This window comes from Canis lupus, chromosome 2 (genome assembly GCF_048164855.1).
Source record: "Canis lupus baileyi chromosome 2, mCanLup2.hap1, whole genome shotgun sequence".
In the NCBI taxonomy this organism is placed as follows: domain Eukaryota; kingdom Metazoa; phylum Chordata; class Mammalia; order Carnivora; family Canidae; genus Canis; species Canis lupus.
The window spans coordinates 2,909,038-2,932,691 of record NC_132839.1 but is presented as its reverse complement, the minus strand read 5'-3'; the positions used below and the strand labels follow the sequence as shown (position 1 = coordinate 2,932,691).

At 37.7% G+C, this 23,654-nt stretch overlaps 1 protein-coding gene across 20 annotated transcripts in view; it reads right to left on the bottom strand.

The window, feature by feature from the left end:
- The window catches only part of TMEM232 (transmembrane protein 232), a 248,986-nt gene that overhangs the window by 152,582 nt on the left and 72,750 nt on the right, over positions 1-23,654 (bottom strand). For 19 of the 20 annotated variants that reach the window (XR_012012605.1, XR_012012604.1, XR_012012606.1 and 16 more), the window contains one exon: positions 6,271-6,449. Coding sequence is in view for 14 of the 20 variants with exons in the window: in XM_072788142.1 (XP_072644243.1) it covers positions 6,271-6,449 (179 nt within the window). In the remaining 6 variants the exon portion in view is untranslated. Of the gene's footprint in view, positions 1-974; positions 1,236-6,270; positions 6,450-23,654 lie in introns of those variants that run through there. The other variant, XM_072788172.1, reaches the window with a different exon arrangement.

Genomic DNA, 23,654 nt, shown 5'->3' with positions numbered 1-23,654 from the left:
CGGCTCCTGGTGCATGGAGCCTGCTTCTCCCTCTGCCTGTGTCTCTGCCTCTCTCTCTCTCTATCATAAATATTATAAAAATAAAAAAAATACTGCTTCTCCAAAGAGCTAAACATATAAGGATTCAGAGAGCTTGAAATAAAAAGATGGAAATAAATATGCAAACACTGATCTAGACTCCTCATGAAAGAAAGCTAACATGATTATACTCATAACCAAAAGGTAGACTTGTTATAAAGAAGAACATTTTATAATAATGAGAGCATCGTCACTGAACACAGTAGAATTGAACTAGAAATCAAAATTGTAAACATAACAGCAAAACTTCCATATGTGTGGATATTAAGTTATGAACTTGGGTAACCTGTGGCTTAAATAGAAATAATAGAAGTTAGAAACTCTTTTGAATTGGATGATAATTAAAATATTACTTTTCATAACTTTCAGGATACATCTAAGTTAACGTGTAGAGAGAAATTAATAGTATTAAAATCATATATTAGAAAAATGCTACAAGTCAGTGACAAGGAATACAGTTCAGTAATTTTGGAAAAGGAACAACAAATTGAATGCAAGGAAATTAGTAGAAAGAAATATAAATCTAATATTAGATATTAAAGAGATTAGAAAAACAACAGAGAATATCAATATCAAGAGAATCAAATTATTTTTTTTAAAGATTTCTTTATTTTAGTGAGTGCGCACGTGCACGAGTAGAGGGAGGGGCAGAGGAAGAAGAGAGACTCTGGAGCAGACTCCATGCTCAGCGCAGAGCTGGACGGGGCTCCATCTCAGGACCCTGAGATCATGACCCAAGCCAAAATCAAGAGTCAGATACCTAACTGATTGAGCTGTCTTTTAAAAGACAAAGAAGTTGATTAAACCCTTAGCATGATAGATTAAAAAGGAGAACAAAAGCAAAAATAATAAGTCAGGAATGAAGGAGAGAATACCGTGTCAGATCCTTTTTTTTTTTTTTAATTTTTTATTTATTTATGATAGTCACAGAGAGAGAGAGAGAGAGGCAGAGACACAGGCAGAGGGAGAAGCAGGCTCCATGCACTGAGAGCCCGATGTGGGATTCGATCCCGGGTCTCCGGGACCGCGCCCTGGGCCAAAGGCCGGCGCCAAACCACTGCGCCACCCAGGGATCCCACGGTGTCGGATCCTAAAGACACTGAGGTATCATAGAAAGATATTGTGAGCAACTTCATAAAATATTGCAGATGAAATTCCTAGGGTAAAAAATAACAAGGGAAGGAAAATTAAAGTCTAGGAAGGTATACATCTGTAAAAATACTCCACAGGGTACCTGGGTGGTTCAGTTAGTTAAGTGGACTCTTGAGCTCAGGTCCCTGAGATCAAGCCTTGCACTGGGCTCCAGGGCTGTGGGTGTGTGCAGCCTGCTTAAGATTCTCTCTCCCTTTCCCTCTGCCTCTCCCCTGCTGCTCTCTCTCTCTAAAAAAAAAAAAAAAAGGATGATCAAAGGATTGATCAGTGAACTTATGGAAAGGATGTCAACCTTTCCATAAGTATCCATGACAAATGGCTTCTTGTGTCAATACTACAGAATTTTTAAGGAAGAAATTGTGACCATACTACAAAATTCTTCCAGGGAATTAGGAAAAAATAGAGAATCACTTCCCAATTCATTCCATAAATCCAGCATAACTTTGATGCAAACCTTATAGAAAATATTGTAAGAAAAAAAATTATGAAACAATTGTGTTCATTAGCATGGATGCAGAATCTTCTTTTAAAAAAAATATTTTATTATTTATTTATTTGAAGGAGAGAGAGGGAGAGGGAGAAGCTGACTCCCCACTGAACAGAGAGCCTGATGTGGGGCTTGATCCCAGGATCCCAAGATCATGACCTGAGCCAACGGCAGACAGACACTTAACTGACTGAGCCACCCAGGCGCCGCAATATGGATGCAAGTTTTTAAGCAAAATATTATCATAGCAAATAGGACAATATTAAAAATGTTATTACATCCTCATCAAATGTTAATGTAATTTCCAAGAGTATTCCTGGACAAGTTGCTTCACCTTTCAAAAAGTTTAAATGTCCTTATTTAAAGTTTCAAATTCCTTATCTGTAAAATCAAGAGTATGAAAATACAAATAACATATGGTTTTTATGAGAATTAAATAATTCATGCATGTAAAGTACTTAGCACATGGCGCACAGTAAATGCTCAACAAATCTATTACTGCCAATGCCTTTTAAAAAATGACAAAGGTGAAAGAAACAAAACATTTCTATTGAATAATTCAGCAGACTAAAATCTCACTTTTGCAACTCTCTTACTATGCCAAAAACAAAAACAAAAAGTCACCCTAAAACTTAAGTGGTTTAGCACAACTATTGATTTAGCCCACAGTTGCACAGGTCAACAATTCAAGGGGGCACAGCCGAACAGTTCCTCTGGCCTTAGGGGGGCTCATTCATGTGCCCGTAGTCAGCTGTTTGATCCATGAGGAGCTGGTGAATCTTGGGCGGGGGCCATGGGTCAACCATGACAGCTTGTCTCTGTGCCGTGTTGTCTCTCATCTTCCAACTGGGTAACTTGGGTTTGTTTGCAGGGCAGTCACTGTTCCAAGAGAATAAGGGAGCGCAGGCCCTAATACATAAGCGTTTTCCAAATCTCCATTTGGGGGCACCTGGGTGACTCAGCTCGCTGAGTGTTTGCCTTGGGCTCAGGTCGTGACCCCGGGGTCCTGGCATCCAGCCCCGCCTCCAGCTCAGTGGGGAGTCTGCTTCTCCCCCTCCCCCTGCTGCATCCCCTGGCTGATGCTCTCTCTCTCTCTCACTTTCTTTCTCTCAAATAAAATCTTAAACATAGATAAACAAATATATTGTAAGTAAAAAAGGTAAAGTCTCTGCTTGGGTAACATTGGTATTGCCTTATTACTCCAATCAAGTCAAGTGGTCAAGCCAAGGTTTTGGGTATATCACGTCAAGGATATGAATACAGGGAGTCATGAATAAACTGGGGACAATTACTCTGACAATGAATCAAAAGTTCCAAAGTGGGAGCTAATCATTTTAAAAAGATATAAGAAAGTGTATACATGATTCACCTATATACAAAGTACCCACCTATTAAAATTCAATCAGAAAAATTTTCTCCCAAAACTAATTGTTTTACTTAGCATCTCTATTTTTATGAATCCATCTCTAAGTTCCTAAGACACGAACTTAGTAACCCAGACCTAACTTTCAAATGTAATGCCTACTACTGCCCAACCCAAAGCTTTTTCTTCAACTAGGAAGAAAACCAATGGCTTTTTCTTACAGTGTTTTTATTTCTGCTCCACTCACAACTTTTCCTTATCTAAGGGACGCGCTCCCTGACCCCGCTCCCTTGAGTCACTTAACGTGGACTCATCATTTAGGTTTCCAGCTCAAGTACTACTTAAAGATGACAACAGCATATTCCTCATTCATATAAGGAAAAAGTCGGAGACCAAACATTTACCTGAACTCCCACTGTGTGCCATGAACTTTGAGGGGACTGGCCATATACATAATATCCCATCTTCTTTTTTTAAAAAAAGATTTTATGTATTAATTTGAGAGAAGAGAGAGAGAGCACTAGGAGAGGGAGGGGCCGAGGAGAGGGAGGCTGCCCACACGGGCTCGATCCCAGAGCTGAAGGCAGACACTTAACCGACTGAGCCCCCCAGGTGCCCCTATAATATTCCATCTTCTGAATCTTCTGTCGTCTGAATGAGACAGTAAAAATTATTGTATAAAGGTCATTTTTTGGACTCCCTTGTGTCTTCCATGGAATTTAGCATAGCAAAATAGACCTAGGACACAATATGTACGTATTTATTTCATATTTTCTACTGAATTTGGTGGAAATTTTTACATAATTTCATAGTGTATAGACTGTAGTATTATAATATTAAATAAGGGAATTCAAACTAAATTAAGTGATATTTCAAAGTCAGTGGCTAGGCACTCTATCATTTATACTCATAAATTACATATTTTGTTACTTAATAATCTCTTAGTTAGTACATCTTTTAGTTAATACAGATCCAGAGTGAATTTTATCTTTTAATTAATCTATCTAATGCAAATAAGTGTATTTCTTATGTTAAATATGTACTATATTTAAACTAATTCAGCTGCCTCTAGAAATTTCTAGTTTAAGGGCCCCTGGGTGGCTCAGTTGGTCAGTTAAATGTCTGCTTTGGCGCAGGTCATGATCCTGGGGTCCTGGGATTGGGCTCCCTGCTCAGGCGGGAGTCTGCTTCTTACTCTCCCTCTGCCCTTCCTCCCTCTCCAGTATGCTCTTTCTCTCAAATAAATCAATAAAAAAAAATCTTTCAAAACAAAAAAGAAATTTACAGTTTAGTTTCTTTTTCCTGAGGAAAACTTGCCTTCCCACACATTTACTATTTAAAATGAATGAAAGCATCCTTAGAAGTCTTCCCACTAAGCATTAAAAACTAATTAGCACATCTAGTGCTAGCACATCTAGGTCTCCTCAGACCTGACTGCTTGATTAATGGGTTTTTCCTTGGACCTAGTAACTAAAAAATATTTTCTATGTCTGATTAACTGATTTACGTATTTCAAATGTAACTATCTATAGGTATTTCCTAAAATTTTGAAGAAAGAAACTATCCTATACCAAATGTTTGGCCCTGAAAACAGGCCCATGAATAGAATTCTAATTATAGAAATGGCAAATTTGATTTGGCTTATTTATTTGGTCACAGTATACAATCTGCCTGAGATGTGAAGTGGCGATCTACAAAGATAGATGCAAAACCAGAAAATAATATGAATGATTGAAAATTCACAGAAAAGGGAGAAAAGGAGAGAATAAAATGACTCGCTGAGATGAATACATTTGTCCTCTATGTCTACTTAGAAACTAGCTAAGATCTGACTCTCATATTTTTAAGACATTATTGAGCAGCTTATACAAAGTAAGGTTCAGAGATCACATGAAAATAAGGAAGATTTATTTCTTACATCGCAACAAAAGGGATACTGGGTGATATAGTGGTCATCACCGTAATAGATACAATAGTAATTATTTTTTTCTTTTTCTTTCCATGTTCTGTCCACAACCAAGAATAAAACTGAGGCATGTTTGCATAAACTCAAGCCCGTGGCATCTAAACCAATGTAGTTCAAGTAGAGGGCTCTTGATTGTCTTTCTCTATAAAAAAAAATATTAGATGTCTAGAGAAAAGGAATGCATGTTTTTAGAGAGTCCTCCATAAAGATTATTACTCCAAGTCAGATTTATGATTAAAAATCAAGGAGTTTAAGGTTCTACTAAGAATCTAGAGTGTCGACACTCTGTCGCAATAATGGCCCGCCCATATGCATTGCCAATCCATTAGGTAGACTGAATTCATTATTTACTCTTCTTACTTGCTAACATTAATTCACATCTCTAATTATTATTAGAAAGCAGGATATTAAGAGTGTTGGGATAATTGCACCTGTGAAAGCTAGAAAGAGCCAGAAACTTCAGTGACAGGGAAAAAAAAGTCTTCTTTAGGATAACAAACAAATTAACCTAGCTCCAAATAAGACATAGAAAAAATTTTAGAAAATAAAAAAACTGGTGAGAGTTTTAAAATATCATAGGATACCATATGGATAAAGCATTCTGGAAAAAATCACATTTGCATTTCATGAAGAATGGATAGCTAATTTCACAATGGTTTTCTTTGAATGTGAGGAAAAACGATATATGGAGTCATTCAGCTAGAACTAGAAAAACCAAGAACTTGTAAGATACATATTTAACTGTAGAGAAAAAGAGTCGTGGTAAGTGAATCTAGAATGGCGATTTATATTATCTAATGCTGGAAGGAAAACCCTACAAGCAAGATAACCAAATAATTTATCATCCAAATTGAGACACTTGGAGAGTGGATTAATTCACCACTAAAAAGCAAGCTGGAAAATTTCGGCGTAGACCCGAACTGGAACTTTGCATACCTAATATGTCTCTCGGCACAAACCCAAAGCAGGACCGTTACTCTTCCCCCAAAGCACCCCCTCTCTTCAAGCTTCTCAGATGACTGCCGACCCTCCTATCTTTAGCTAAACGGAGATCAGTATTAAATTTTATCTTATTTTTTTTTTCAGTATTAAATTTTAAACACGCTGCTCTCAGCTGTGAGTCGCTGACCCTCCCCGAGCACAGGCCTTCCCTGGCCCCCAGAGAGAGAGGACAAGCGCTTCCAACCACACAAGTACCACGTGATGCCTGGGCTTTGAGCTCACCTGAGCTATGTTTATGGCATTGCGGATTCGCCCATCTTTCTCCTGATCCTTTGTTCTCCGTACTGTTTGCCATATTTTGTTTCTAAATCCATCCTGATCATCATCTCCCCGAAGTTCCCATGACATTTTCACCAGGTTATACATTAAGCCGTAGTATCCAATCCATATCACTTGATCACCTGTTTGGAAAAGATACATCCTTTAGGAAAAACATCACTTTATTCACCTTAGAAAAAGCACAGTTTTGTGAAAGAGGAAAAAAAAAAAACACACTTGATTTTGCTGATATTTTAAAGTCTGAAATTCTGAGCTTTGGAATTTGTTTTACTCTTCACAGCTCTTACTCCTTTCATTTTAAAAGATTCACAGATTATCTTAAAATTTCCAGCCATGAGAAAAGATCTGCAACTAACTAATACTGCACCTCATAAATTTAAAAGTTGGACAGGTAGATTAGGAACTATGTATTTAAAAAAAAACAAACAACTTTGAGATTCAAGGAAAGAGGCATTTTTTCAAGGCAATATGAACACTTAGACCACCATGGTGAATTTTTATAATGAATTAGAGAACAGGAGAAAAATCACTGCCTTTTATAAAAATGATCAAGCTCTATGAAACTATGGCATTTGAACCAAGAAGAAAGCCTTGAAAATAATGTGAAAAGCAGACAAAAACTGCCGATATAATTATATGCTGGAAGAATTTTTTTTGGTAATAGAGACATAAATCAACTGAAATAGAGGAAAAGGGAACAATGAATCCAGAGGAGATTTTTAAAAGTCTAAGACACTCCTCCTTCTAAGACTTATACACCAATTAGTAATTTATATAAATTATCAAGGTCCAGTTTTTAAAATTTTTATTTAAATTTAATTATTAACATACAACGTATTACTGGTTTCAGAGGCAGAGGTGGGTGATTCATCAGTCTTCTATAAGAGCCGGTGCTCAGCACATCACATGCCACCCCCAGTGACCCCGTCCCCCGTGACCCCCACCCCCCCCGCCTCCCCTCCAGCCGCCCTCAGTTTGTTTCCTGTGATTGAGTCTCTGAGGGCTTGGCTCCCTCTCCGATCTCGTCTTGCTGTTCCTCTTCCTCCGGATCCTTCATAGGGCACCTCATTGGCTCAGACAGTTAAGTGTCTGCGCTCAGCTCAGGTCAGGATCTCAGGGTCCTGGGATCAAGGGCCTGTCCAGCTGTGGGGCTCCCTGCTTCTCTCTCTGCCTCTTGCCCCTCTGCCCACTTGCTCAAGTGCCAGGGCTTGCTCTCTCTCTCTCTCTTTATCTCAAATAAATAAAATCTTAAGAAATTTAAGAAAGGTCCACTCTTGAAATACACTTCTCCCATACAGAAAGGAGGAAGAAGTTCCTCTTTACTCTTTACCTTAACTATTTCTTACTTCTTACCTAGGAGGTACATCACCAGGCAACAGTCTTCGGGAAAAGAGAATTCTAACTTACGTACTAATGGGATAAAAGTGGAGAATAAAAAAATACGGCAGGTCTCAAAGGGGATATGAACTGAAGTTAGCCAAAGAGCAACATGAGAGTACCAAGTACGTGTGAGAAAAACAAGAGGAAGAGAAGGTTCAGGAGGGAAGATGGAAGGGTTTCAGAGTCCATTAAATTCTGTCTTGTATTGTCCCCTAAATCCTGCTGATAGCCTATATGACGCTGGAGCTCGTCAGTGCTCTTCTTGAATAAACATATAAGTACAACATGAAAAAATCAAAATCTTTAACTTTTCCTAATTCCATATAGATTTTTATGACCCAGTAATAATGATTATTATTAGAATTATAACCAGACAACGAGGGCCTTCCTGCTGCGTGCCCTCATTTTCGTCCTCACCACAGTCCTGCCATGAAGATCCTATTAGAGTGGAAGGGACAGATGACCTTCCCCTGGGTGGGAAGGGCCCGAGCATCACACAGCCCAAGAGGGACGAGCCAGGTGGCGGCAGGCCTAATCCTATCCCACGCAGTGCAGCCTTTCCCATTCGGACAAGTGCCTTTCTTCCCTTCTACCCCCTCATGGGAAAGTACACATTTAAAAGTGGGAGGAGGAAGGCAAGTGTCCAGCTTCCTAAATTCCGGCATCTTTCATCCTTTCTATGACACTTTGAAAGAGATGGTATAAACTGCAAATACAAGGCTACGGGTGAGAGGCCCATTCTTTTGAAAATGTAATTTTCCCCCATAAAAACTACAAATTACAGCAGGCATGCTGCAGTATTCGAAGTCATACGCATGAACTGATGTCAGCAACATGATAGAAAGGGAAGTCCCCAGCCCTCGTCCCCTTGTGGAAACAACCATTGGGCAGCCATCCAAAACTAAAAGTGCCTTCTCGGGACCTTGGCATCCAAGTAAGAGGTTGGGAAACCCCAGTGGAACCCGAGACTGAGAAGGCAGTCCCAGACCCCGGGGGCATACCTGTTGGCAGGTATGAGCCAGGAGGACCCTTGCCCGTTGGGGACCTGACTCCAGCCTCACTCTACCGTGGTCCAGAGGCAGCTCTTCTCACCCAGGAACCCACCCCTGGACCTGGCAGGAGCGTGCTCAGGGGAGTGGTGGGGGCCATACCCACTTGCACCCCGGGTATCAGGCCTAAGATCTGCAGATGCAGACGTGATTCCATAAGCAGGTTTCTGCCCTGCTCAACCATGGCCTGGAAGTAGTCCTATCTGCTTTGGGGCATCACAGGAACTGTGCCCTACTCATTTCTTTGGCAAAGGGCCACTGACTCCCAATAGAGAGGTAGCGATAAGGAGAGAGGAGGTAGAGGATGACAGTGAGGATCTCAAATTGAGGTGGATAAGGGGCACCTGGCTGGCTCAGTCAGCGGAGTATGCAATTCTTGGGTTGTGAGTTCAAGCCCCAAGTTGGGCATAGAGTTCACTTAAAAAAGAAAAAGGACTTGTTGGAGCTCCTGGCTGGCTCAGTCGGTAGGACATGCAACTCTTGATAACAAGGTTGTGAGTTAGAACCCCCAGTTGGGCACAGAATGACTTTTAAAAAATGGATAAGGTAAAATAACTAAAGATAAAAGGGGGGTCAGGTTGAGTGATAGATATTTGAGCAAAACAGTATTCAAGCAATAAACTGGGAAACCAATGAGGGAATTTTATCAGGTACTTTAGGTCTTTACTGTGATGAGCAACAGGAGCTTGGAAAGTAAAGGACAAAAACAAGACAGTGTGAAAAAGATCTAATATTTCTTAGCTATGGAGGAGGAGAAAAGCATTAAGTGGAAAGGAAAAGAACGTTTTTTAAGCTAAGGAACTTGAAATAATAACGAAATCAGCTGTAGAAAAGACACTACTGTAGAGAAGCCAGTTTGGGGAGAAAGGAGAAAAATAATATTTGGAAAATGTGGCATGATTGAGTGTGAGCAGGATCTAATTTTCAGAGGCCTATAGCTTATTGTAAAAACATAGCTAAAATTTAAGTGAAATTATGAATTTGTGAGTCTATCAGAAAAGTAAGTCTTGAAACCAATATAACAAAACAATTTTGAGTTTTTAAATTAATAATTCTGGAGTTGTGAACCTCAAGAATAAAAAAAGCAGCTTTGAATAACAATATGATAAATAAAACATACTGTGAATTTTAACCTGTCTATGTATTTGTTTATAGACTCCCAAACTCTACATTAATAAGAAGGGTTGACCAAAGTACATATAAACCACCTTCATTTATTTTAAATTATTGGTTATTTTAAATTATTGGTTATTATTGGTTATATATAGGCAAATATATTTTATAAGCCTGTAATAGTTGGCTAATTGAACTAAATTTGGGGGTTTTTTTAGAATCCACAAGACCGGTGATTAATGCATAAGGTATATTCTGGTAACCTGAGTTCTCAAAACTCACTAAACTCTTAAAATGCCATTGATGATTTTTAAAGTGAGCTGTTCACCTGTTGATTACAGTGAATTACTGCTTACAAATAATATTTGTAGGGAAAATCTACTGCATCCACTTGACTGACAGGGAAAAAAAAAAACTTGTTAAGACAGATGAAGGGGGGCCTGGGTGGCTCAGTCCGTTAAGCCTTCTGCTCAGGTCATGATCCCAAGGTCATGAGATGCAGCTCCAGGTCGGGCTCTCTGTTCAGGAGCCTGCTTCTCCCCTCCCCTCTACCTCCCGCTCCCCGTGCCTGTGCTTTCTCTCTCTCTCCCGCTCTGTCAAATAAATAAGTAAAATTTCAAAAAAAAAAAAAAAAAAAGACATATGGAATGTGTTACAACTGTCATAAAAGGCAGACTGCAGTCTAATATGCATGCTAAGAAGACATGCATATTAGACACTTGCTAAGAAGCATTCCTGCTCTGAAACTCCTCATCCGGGGACCCAGCTAAAGAATAAGGCCCTCTTCTGTTCTGCTTTGAGTGACCCTGTGGCAGCTATCAAAGATGTTACTTTAAATATCCTGAGAGAAAATGTGTCTGCCTGCAGCTAAGCAGACAGCACCCTAGGAAATAGCAAAGCTGAACCAAAACAAAATTCTTAATAAATCTTGAAAACTTATTAAGAAAGTCTGCTGTTTGGGGGACCCCTAGGGGACTCAGCGGTTGAGCATCCGCCTTCAGCTCAGGGTGTGACCCCGAGGTCCTGGGATCGAGTCCCACGTCGGGCTCCCCACAGGAAGCCTGCTTCTCCCTCTGCCTGGGTCTCTCATAAATAAATAAATAAAATCTTAAAAAATAATAAAAGAAAAAAGAAACAAGAAACTATGCTGTTTGAAAACCCATATCATGATCCTTTCTTTGCAGCAATGCTTTATTTTAGTATTTGAACTCCATAGAAGCCTTTAATTGCCAGTCTAGATATTTAGGTTCCAAAAATTCAGTGAATGTGTAACATGAATGAGTATAAATGAATATGGCCTTTACAATTTTGACAAATATAATTTGGCAGAATCAAATGTACCACTAAAAGGTAACCTGAGTGTAAGATGTTGTTTAAAACATAGTCTTTGTGAAATGTTACATAAAGGAAAGGAACTAGATCCATGCCAAGAAACCAATGGACAAGAACCAGTCAGCAAGCCAGCCATTTAACAAATATTTACTGAGTCAATGCTATGCGCCAACAGCTGTTCCACTGTGCCGAAAAAAAAAGATGACATTACTGCTCCCAGGACACTTTATTCTAGTAGAAAATGACAGATACTAAAAAAGTAAATAGTGTAGTATCAATTCATAATGAGTGTTAGGGAAATAATAGAAGGTGGTAATGTGTGCGACAACAACTAGAGAAGAAAGCCACTACAGACACAATGAGAGAAAGGCCACCTGAAGACATAGTATCCAAGGTAAGATATGATGGATTTTTAAAAAGTTAATCATCCAAGAAGCTGGGGGAATTGCAGCATCTGTGAGCACAGAGGCACACGCTGAATTATTACAGCCAATTTGTAGGCATGAAAAGGAGTTTGGAATTTATGCTTCGTGCAATGAAAAGTTAACACAGCATTTTAAACAAGGAAGGGAACTGACCTGCTTTATGTTAACAATCTTTCTGGCTTCTTTATGGAAAATGGATTTTAGGGAGTACAAGGGAAACAGGGAGAGACTTTCAGTTTTTGCAGCAGCCTAGAAGCAAAGTGATGACCACAAGACTCAAGAGTCGTACCGTAAAGAGTCAACAATGTCCAAGGGGGGCACTGGCCTTCGCCCTTGCTTTCTGGGAGGTGATGCGGAGGCATCAGAATGTCCTGTCTGACAAGAATGTCTTTGTTTACCTGGTATCCTTAGTCCATGGCATCAATTTGGCCTCTGGAAGGACCAGAGACTGGGGTCTACCATGTGTAACGTGAATGAACCCCAATAAAAATTCTCAATACTAAAACTTGATGACCTTGCATAGTTGGCAATACTCTCTGCAAACTGTCATATGTCTTTGCAGGGAGAAGTAAATGATCTCTGCCCCATTCCACTGGGAAAGGACAATAGACTGTGCACCTGTCCTCGACTCTGCTTTATTCACCTTTTCCTTGGCTAACTTTGATCTTTATCCTTTTAGTGTAATAAACTATAACCATGAGTAAAACGGCTTTGTTGAGTTCAGGTAGCTCTTCTAACAAATCAGCAAACCTGAGGGTTATCTTGGGGATACTCAAGCTCATAGGTGATTTCAGTGAGAGTTGTCTTACAGACTCTTGAATTTCATAAGAAATAATGACAGACATTAGAGGGGGGTATATTTTGGATGACTAGTAGAATAAACAGGAATTCTAGGGTACTCTTTATTTTCAGAATTCTACTATAGTAATAATTATCTATGTCTATATACATATTAAATATTGATAGAGTTATTTTGTATATATCATCATATTTGATCCTTACACATATTAAGCAAATACCCAACAGAATCAAAGAGAATCAAAGAATTACTGAAGAGAATCAAAGTATTACTAATTTAGTCAGTGTTTGTTGAGGTAATATGGAAAACAAAAAGCAAAAAAGCAAAAGTCAACTGATTCCTATATTGGCATGGAGCAGTTAACTGAAACATGATGGCAAGTCAGATGCCACAGTGAATACAAAAATTTAAGGAAATGCATAGAACTTGCCTTGCTTAACTTTTATGATTTTTTTTTTTGCCATAGTCAGGTATGGACATCTGTGTATTAAAAATAATTATCTTCTAGAGCTATAACTGGGAACCAAAGAAGAAAGCAGTTCATTGCTTCTCAAGAACAACTGTGAATCTTATAAATAAATTAAAGAAATATCACTACCCAGGGCAACTTACACATTTAATGCAATCCCTATCAAAACACCATGAACTTTCTTCAGAGAGTTGGAACAAATCATCTTAAGATTTGTGTGGAATCAGAAAAGACCCCGAATAGCCAGGGGAATATTAAAAAAGAAAACCAGAGCTGGGGGCATCACAATGCCAGATTTCAGGTTGTACTACAAAGCTGTGGTCATCAAGACAGTGTGGTACTGGCACAAAAACAGACACAGAGATCAATGGAACAGAATAAAGAACCCAGAAATGAGCCCTCAACTCTATGGTCAACTAAGATTCAACAAAGCCAGAAAGACCATCCACTTGAAAAAGGACAGTCTCTTCAATAAATGGTTCTGGGAACATCGGACAGCCACATGCAGAAGAATGAAACTGACCACTCTCTTACCCCAGACACAAAGATCAACTCAAAATGGATGAAAGATCTAAATGTGAGATAAGAAGCCATCAAACTCCTAGAGGAGAACACAGGCAACACCCTTTTTGAACTTGGCCACAGCAACTTCTTGCAAGATCCACCAATGAAGGCAAGGGAAACAAAAGCAAAAATGAACTATTGGGACTTAATCAAGATAAAAGCTTCTACACAGCAAAAGAAACAGTCAACAAAATTAAGGGACAACCTACAGAATGGGAGAAGATATTTGCAAATGACCTATCAGATAAAGGGCTAGTATCCAAGATCTATAAAGAACTTATTAAACTCAACAGCATTGTTTGTACAATGCAATCATGAAATGGGCAAAAGACATGAAGAGAAATCTCACTGAGGAAGACATAGACATGGCCAACATGCACATGAGAAAATGCTCCGCATCACTGGCCGTCAGGGAAATACACATCAAAACCACAATGAGATCCCACCTCACCCCAGTGAGAACGGGGAAAATTAACACGACAGGAAACAAGTGTTGGAGAGGATGCGGAGAAAGGGGAATCCTCTTACACTGTTGGTGGGAATGTGACCTGGTGCAGCCACTCTGGAAAACTGTGTGGAGGTTCCTCAAAGAGTTAAAAATAGACCTGCCCTACGACCCAGCAATTGCACTGTTGGGGATTTACCCCAAAGATACAAAAGCAATGAAACACCGGGACACCTGCACCCCGATGTTTCTAGCAGCAATGGCCACAATAGCCAAGCTGTGGAAGGAGCCTCGGTGTCCATCGAAAGATGAATGGATAAAGATGTGGTTTATGTATACAATGGAATATTCCTCAGCCATTAGAAATGACAAATACCCACCATTTGCTTCGACGTGGATGGAACTGGAGGGTATTATGCTGAGTGAAGTTAAGTCAATCAGAGTAGGACAAACATATGGTCTCATTCATTTGGGGAATATAAAAAATAGTGAAAGGGAATAAAGGGGAAAGGAGAGAAAATGAGTGGGGAATATCTGAGAGGGAGACAGAACATGAGAGACTCCTAACTCTGGGAAACAAACAAGGGGTCATGGGAGGGGAGGTGGGCGGGGGGTAGGGGTGACTGGGTAATGGGATGGGCACTGAGTGATATACTATATATTGGCAAATTGAACTCCAATAAAAAAATAATTAAAAAATAAAAATAAATATCAGACGTCTGATTTTTGGACTTCTTTTAAATTTCATTAAACTAAATAATGCCACCAAGATTTTTGGACTGTCTCTAGGGAAATAATTAATCCTCACAGGTTTTTGTATCCAAGGGGTAACAAAGAAAAAGGAAAACAAAATAACAAAGATTCTTTTGGAAATTAGGAAAAAGGAATAATTACTTTTACAAGCACGGTACATGCAACATTTCTTTTGAGATCCATAATCTTGAAGAAACTAAGATTCTGAAAGATATAACAAGCTGCCTAACATTATGCAGAACATGACAGCTGAGCTGAGACTCATCCTAAACTTCCGACACTCCAAATTTCTGACACCAAGTCTAGTCCAGTGCACGTATAGCACATGTATTCATCTACAACCGAGCCAGTTTGGTGCTGTTTTCCCTCCTCTTCTTACTAAATTTCTCAACCTTCACCCTATTTGGGGGACTTCTATTTTTCCTTCCTGTAAGTACTACTAAGAAAGCCTTTAGAAATTAAAACAACTGTTGGGGTGCCTGGGTGGCTCAGTTGGTTAAACGTCTGGGACTGTGTTTTCTGTTTTTAAGATTTTTAAGTTTAGTTATTGTGAGAGACACAGAGAGAGAGAGGCAGAGACACAGGCAGAGGGAGAAGCAGACCCCCTGCGGGGACCCCCGATGTGGGATTCTATCCTGGGACTCTGGGGTCACACCCTAAGCCTAAGGCAGATATTCAACCACTGAGCCCCCCAGGTGCCCCAAAATGTCTGACTTTCCATCAGGTCATGATCGCAGGGTCTGGGGATCAAGCTTTGTCAGGCTCCTCCATGCAGGGCTCCCACTGGGGAGGGGGGGAATCTGCTTCTCCCTCTGCCTCTGCCTCTCCCCCAGCCCATGTACTTGCTCTCTCTCTCTTGCTCTCTCTCTCTCTTCCTGTCTCTCAAATAAATAAACAAAATCTTTAAAAAATTTGAAGTAACTGTTCACTCAAAACAGTAGGAAACATCTGGGTCAAACAGAGGAATACTGTATAAGATGAGAGACTTCTGTACCCCTGAACATATTATCAGGTTACTTTTGATAGATGTGAAGGGTAAAGAGCATCTCTGGACCAAGTTAAATACAAAAAAAAAAAAAAAAGAAAGAAAAAGAAAGAAAGAAAGAAAAAGAAAATCAGAAGTGCTCTGGAGGATCTTAATATAATTCTGGCTGGTATAACAAAGGAAGTCACAAGTATCTAATTGAGTTATTTTCATTAGCATATATACATTAGCCTCTAAATTAATTTGAATAGAAAGCCAACATGTATCTTATTCTTTTTCTTCTCTGCTAAGATATTATAAAAAGGTATTATAAAAATTGATTTCTAAAATGGCATATTGTAATAGACCTTAATATGACTAATGCTTTCTTAAAATCTCACATGATTTCTAGTCCTTTTTTCACTAGGTTCAGCCACAGACAGATTTGAGACCTTTGGCTCAAATGTGATATATCTTTGTATTTATGCCTCAAAAATGTGAGGAATGTTCCTATGGGATTTTCAGCTCCTTTATTTGAATAAGTAAAGGCTTTTACGTGGTCAAAGGCTTTTGAGTGGAAAGTCCAGTGTGTTGTTTTAGCCTGCCCCCCAAACAGAGGAATAGTAGCAATCAAAATAGAGAATAAACAGAATGAGATGTTAGGAATCCTCTAAACGTGTACAGAGCTAGATTAAGATTCACTTGTAGGATGAGAGCAAAACTTCCGGAAAAGCGTAGCAACACTTAACTTTCCAAAATAATGGCAACCCTTTATCCTGGTTATTTGTGCTTTATGATGATCCTCATGTAAACTTAGAAAATGAGGTCTTGCTTCTATAATCAATGACTATTGTCTACAATCAATACAGATTAAGTTTTAATTGCTCAGGCAGGAGTGACAGAGAAGAAAATGGTTCACTTTTCCATATTTATTGGGTCTAAGGTAATCTTAGATCCCAAAACACAGATCCTATCCAAGAAGTGTTTGACCACAGAGACTCTTCTTCCTTCACCTCATACTTAACAGTTTTCAGCTCTTCTGACACATTCTCAACTGAAACTACTGTCTTCTGCCCCCAAGGGCACCGATGGCAGCTCAGCCAAAGGGAAAGACTAGTGCCTGTAGCCCTTCCTCACCCCGTCCCCACGGTCTCTGACACCCAGTCCAGGGCCAGCTGCCTGGCAACTGTCCTAACTCTCTCCCGCCCCCTCCCCCGATGAAGTTCTAATATAAAGAAGAAAGAGCAAAGGATCCTGCTGCATCCTAGAGATTTGAACACCTCTTTTCACACTGGACTCTTCTCAGAGAAAGGTTGTAGCTTTGGGAAACTATCTGGAGTTCCACGCTATAGACTTGGAGCCGAACCTGTGACACGTAAGGGCCGAGGGGCCAGTGGAGAGAAAGAAAGGCAGGTCAGATGCAGGTTTAGTCCTGGTCCACCTGTGGCCACCTGACAAGTTCTGAAGCCACACCGAGAGCTGAGGCTGGAGATAGTAATGCCAGTGATACGGCCGTTTATCATTATTATACCATTTTATATATGTGTGCGTACAATAGTTTTCAACTTTCACATGTATTTTAACTCTCATTTTTTCCTGCATGGATCTTACATTTTTCTGTAGTTATCTTCCAATCATGTCTTTCATGATTTTTTATTTTTCTCTTTTGTTCATGAAACCCTTTCCTGCGTAACTTGTAAAGGTACTATGCCATATTTTCTTCTAGTTATTTTAAAGGTTTTAATTCATATGGAAATTATTTTTAAAAATTTACTGTGTGGTTATAATGCATGGTACTTAACTGTTAAAAAATCAAATATATAACTAATTGTCAAGACAAAAATCATTGATAATCCATTCTTTCCCACTTTATCAAATGCCAGGATAGACATCATATTCCCATATACGTCCTCACATCCAATTTCACTATCCTCTTTCTTTCTTTCACACACACACATTTAAATGTATACCAAGATTTTGTTTACATCCAAAACATTCTTTTTATTTTTTTAAGTTTTTATTTAAATTCCAGTTAGTCAACATATACTGCATTTTGTCTAGGTCTGTGTCTTCTTCTGTGTGTTAGGAAAGCCTGTTATGTTTCCTGCTCCTGATTAATGGCTTTATGGAGAAGAGGTCATACACTGTCCAGGGTCTGGTGCTTCAGGAAGTGTCTCTGGTGTGTGCTGTGTGTACTCTGCTGCTCTGTTTTGGTCAGTCCTTTGCAGAGTTTCTCCTTGCCTGCAGTGGGGAGCATTTGGACCTCAGCCAGAGTGTGGTGAGTTTTAACTAGCTGTGCCCTGGTCTGCTTGTTAAAAGAGATTTCATGCTGTTTCCACTTAGTAAGAAGAGATTTAAATTTTGTAATATTGATCTCTCTTTTGGTTCTTAGAATGAACAGTATAAATATAGTATATTATTCCTTTAACACACTGCTGGATTTGGCCTGTTAGCATTTTACTTAAGATTTGTACATGTCCATGCATTCATAAGAGAGAGTGGTCTATTTTTAATACTCTCATCGCCAAGTTTAGGAATTGGGAGAGAACGCATTTTGATTTATCGAAATTATTCCCAAAATTTTTCCTAAATTATATTATGAGTTTAATTTGCCCAGCACATTCTAATCATACATGCAACGCTAGATATGTACATGCATGCAGTTATATAAAGATAACACTGGCCTGTGGCAACAAGTCAAGAGCTCTTCCAAATTATAATTGAAAATAAAAGTTGTATAAAAATTTAAAAAAAAAAGCTGCTCAGTATATTCTTCTGTATTAATATACTTTTTATTACTTTTCCCTAAAAGCTAGTTGTGAGGATACCCAGAACAAATCATTTTGTAATGGCAAGATTTGGGACTAGCAACCACACTGATGCATTCAAGAGGAAAAGATATATTCATTATCATTCAAAAATAATTTAATAATAACTTTAATTATTCTTCAACTCTATTTACAATTGTTTTTGCTAACTATAATTATCCTCAACACATTGAATAGTTTTTCTCAGTTACCTAAGAGGCTGGCAGATACTAAATTTAATTCAATAGACATAAACTTGATAGAATATTTACTGGATGTAAATGTTAATATTAATATGCAGGGTGGTTATGAGTTGCTAGTATTTAAGTTACTTCAACCTACGAGGCAGATTTAGATTTTATAAGAGGTAAAATGCATATAATCTTGAAGCCTTCTTTTTCAAAAACTATAAAAACTTTTTATTTTTGCCAATTCTAAAAAAGACATTTTTCTAAGAAGAGATATTCTTACTGTTCTTCGTAGGATATTAGAAGAGTCCTATGTGGTGAAAAGCCCTGAAAATTAAATGTCATTAGTTTCTCTGCAAATAAACCTGTGCTCATCAGGAAATTGAAGACTTTTATGCAGATAAATTGATGACATTTTTGAAGTAGCAATCCATAATCATCACAACAAGCCCTGCCTCCAAAGAACTGATAGAAGTCCAATGTTCAAGATAGGAGTAGAATGTATTTACTTAGCAAGTCTAGATATTCTGATGTCCAAATGAATTTTCCTAACATTCAAGTTTTGTCAAGTGCTACCAAAAACGTCCAATATTTAAAGAGAAATATAGACTCATCCTGAAACCCAATGCATTTAGTATTGTATATATCAAACTTAGGTTCCAGGACGAAGGATCCATTTCTTTTTTCTTTTTTCCCCAAGGATCCATTTCTGATCAGCTCATTTCCATAATGGCTTCTTAACTTTTCATGTTTATTTAGCACTCACCATCCTTACTTCCCCCACCAGCATCTTCTTCCTTTCAACAAATTCAGATTTAAACAAAATAGACCCTTCAAGCTACAGTTTGAGCCCACTTTCCATAACCACATCATAGCCATGTTTATCCAAAGTTGTTCTTAAGTGACTTTGATGCTCCATGAGTCATTAATATAGAATGATACACATAATGCACATTCACATTGTAATGAGCAAACAAATGGACAACTCTTCTCTTGTGAATTGAACAGAACTTATGCTAAACATTTTTGGAAAAAAAATGAGAATAAATAGAGTACTTATACATGCAATGTATAAAGATGATATTTAATGACCATTTTAAATTGGAAATATCATCTCATCAAATCTCAGTACAGCATCCATTTCCTTTCCTTCATCCATTCATGTATTTGACGCTTGTTTATTGAGAGGTTACTCTGAACAAGGCAATGCATTAGGTAATGTAGGGTGGAGCAATAAAAGCTAAAACATATTCCCTGACCAAGAGAGAACAAAATTTGGTAAAATAAGCTTTGTACAGATTGTAAGTTACTTCACAATATCCATTCTCCCTTTCTTCCTTTTAGTAATATGAAACACTACTTTAGGCTTGGCTGATTGATACTTAAAAAACAAAACAAATTCTCCTTAGATGTGGCCATATGATTACATTTAAGCCAATGGATTTACAGCAATAATGCTATGTGTACTTTCTATTAAGAAGATTCAGCAGAAAATGATTATTCTTTCCTTCTGCACCTTCAGAATAGTAAAAGAAAATGGACCTGCTTCCCTGAGAACCTCTTAAGCCCCCAAAACCAACCTTAGACAGCCTATTTCTGGGTATATTTTATGTGGGAGAGAAATGAATTTTCATTTTGTTTAACCTAATGTACTTTTTTTACTACACGTAGCCAAACTCTACTCCTAATTAACAAAGAGATATAAAACAATTATTAAAAGCACAAGCTACAATTTGGTTAAGTCCATCGCATAGACACAAAACAAGTTCAGAGAAATATGAGGTTGCATTTAAGCAAGGAGTTGAGGTATTACAGAAGATTAAAGGTTTCATGTTAAAGCTTGTAAAAGTGAGTAAATTGGCTTTTCTGTTTCCACATGTTTATCTCATATGTTCACAGCAGGTAGCACATAGAAATATGAGGGGCAGAGAGAAAAAATATCTAAAATCCTTATTCAGTTGGACTGGGCTATCTATTTGTTCCTTAAGAACAACTGATTATCCATTTATTCTCTGTATTCTATACAAATAAAAACCAAACAGGTACATTTTATGTTTTCAGCATCATGGCATCAACCAAATATTCTGCTTTTTTTTTTCTTTTTTTTTTGTCTCAGAAGGTTGACAGAATTGATAATTTTTTCAGGGTAGGGTTTAATTAATTTTCAGTGAGTGATATTTGGCTGCATTAAGTGGCACATGCCACCTATATGAACAAGCTGACAGATTATTTCAGCTGCATAGGGCTTTTAGAGAAATTGTGAGGTGATATCTCTTTTGAAAATTATATTTGATTTAAAAAGACAACAGAAAGAAATAAAGAATGATATACCAAGCAAGGTGAGTTATAGACCTACAAGTACATCCAAAAGAAGGCAGGGCATGTAGATTTTATAGATTGATGATTTCTGAATTCTTCTTCATTTTAAAAATACAACTGTGTTTTCTAAAAGATACAGACTAAACCTAGAGATAGCATACCTGAGAATAGGCCAACAATAAATCTCCAAATACACATCCTACATTGGGTAGTAAGAAGTAATAGAATCTGTCCTGGAATAGCTAAAAGAGGATTATTGCAAAAAGTTTTTAAATCACTTTTGTAATCTTATAACTAAAATTACAATAGAGCCAGTGGATGAAGAAAATGCAGTGTGCATCCACAACAGAATACTGCTAAGCCTTAAAAATGAAGCTGATTTGGTCATATGCAGCACCACGGATGAACCTTGAAGACATCATGCTGAGAGAAATAGGACAGCCACAGAAAGACAGATGCTGCACAGCCTCACCCATATGAGGTAGCTAACGTAGTCATATTCATAAAATCAAAGAGTATAATCAGAGTGTGGTTTCCAGAAAATGAAGGAGAGGAGAAAGTTGAGTCACCAACCAATGAACACAAAGTTTCAATCAAATAAGATGAATAAGCTTTAGAAATCTATTGCACAACTGTACCCACTGTCAACAGTGATGTATTATACACTTAGGCTTTTAAGAAGGTAGATTTCATGTAATGTGCTCCTCCCACAATAAAATAATTTTTTTAAAAAAGAAAATGACAAATAGATACATTTGGTTAACTTCCACATTTATATATATATATATTATATAAAATAATAAATTATATAAAATAATAATATATAATTTATAAATAATATATATGATTTATATAAATAGAAAAATATATATATATATAAAACACTCAGGGATACTATACTTCTAGATTTGCCAACACAAAGAATTGTGAATTATGAGGATTGCTTGAATTTTATCACTAACATGAATGTGGATTTTTAAAGGAGTTAAATATTCCCCATGTATACTAAACACAATCTCGTTACTGAATATTTTTCTGAATAACCTTCACCAAGATAAAAGGTATATTGAAGATTTAATAGGGTCCCATTAAATGTTTAAATTGGTTCTAAGATTTCAATTGACTTGCATTTGCTTTTTAAAAAGGAGTTATTGCTCTGTGCTAATGTTTTTTTCCTAAGATAAAATGAATGAAAATGTAGCATTCATTATTTTACAACTGTGGTGTATATTTCATTCACTAAATCATTGCAGAACCAGGTTAAGAAAGTAATTCTCAACAAAAGAAAGAAAAAGGAAGAATGTCCTATTTACTCTTCTCATTCAGAGACCACAATGAACGAAAAAATACTTAGGTCTCATGTGTCTTCACGTCATATTATAACGCGGGATCAAATTATTACCAATTCAAAGTTTAACAACATTACAGCCTTCCAGCAATCTTAAGAAGCTAATTATAAACCACACTGAAAATATGTTTTTCATGTATTAGGAGAAGTTAGCACAGGAGCTTGTCACTAAGCAGAGACGGGAGATGACGGCAAAGTACAGAGGTGGAGAGAGAGAACCAATGCAATTGTCATCGAATATTTGAAGGGCTTGCATGTGGGAAACAGAAGAAGTTTTTCTTTTCTTATTGTCTCTAGAAGAGAAAACTTAAAACAAAGTTAGAAAAATAGATTTCATTTTAATATAAGGAAGAATCTTTCATAGTGTTTAAAAGTAGAATGACCTAATTAGGAGAGAGGGAGTTTCATACCCCTGTTGGCTTTTAAGCAGAATGTGACTGTGGACTATTCACCAGTGGGTCTAGGAGGGATTTGTGCTTTGGATGAAGACAATATGATCAACAAGATTTTTACTATTCTATGATATAACTGATTCTATCACTCTCTACACATTTCCTGTACAAGGCACACTAAATCAGCCGCTGGAGCTTGCTCACAGAAAATCCCATTTTCAGGAGTTAATTTCATAACACAGATTCCAGATAATCAAGACTTGCTTAAAAGCCCATCATTCTAACATTCTGAAAAACAATGTAGGAGCATAGAAGATGGCATTTCAAATATGGTGTACAACACAAACTATGTTTCCCTCTTTGTAAAGCTATAGATAAATGCTCTCTGATTGGATGCGTAAAGGTCTGCAAGAACAAGTGAGAAAGGTATTTTCCTCTAGGATTAGAACAGCATTTTACCAGCTTGCTTAACAGCTAAATTTATAGGCTAGGTCTTTTCTAGGCTTAATAACACAGATTCCTACACTCCACTTTTAGGATTTTTGAACCAAAATTCTAGAACAAGGCCCAAGAATTTACATTACAAATAAGGATTGCATGTGATACAAAGTGTATGAAAATGCTTTTACAAACAGTGCTATAGGATAATGACGGTCAGAATTTCTCAAAGTCATCTTTTTTGCATTCTTCAAAATGCAAATAGGTAATTTTTTTTTATTTTCATTCAGTAGGTCAACTAATCTAGTTAGTTCAGCATAGGGAGATAGTTGGTATAGACTCTGACGTCAGCTGCCTAGGTTGTCTCAGATGTACTGTTTACTAACTATATTTTCCTGGACAAATAAACTCCTAGTACATCAGTTTTCTTGTCTTTGAAAGAGGATAATATCAGTATCTAGGCATACTCTTGTTGTAATGGTTAATGAATTAGCCTAGACTAGTGCCTGACATATAGTAAGAACTCAATAAATGTTAACTAT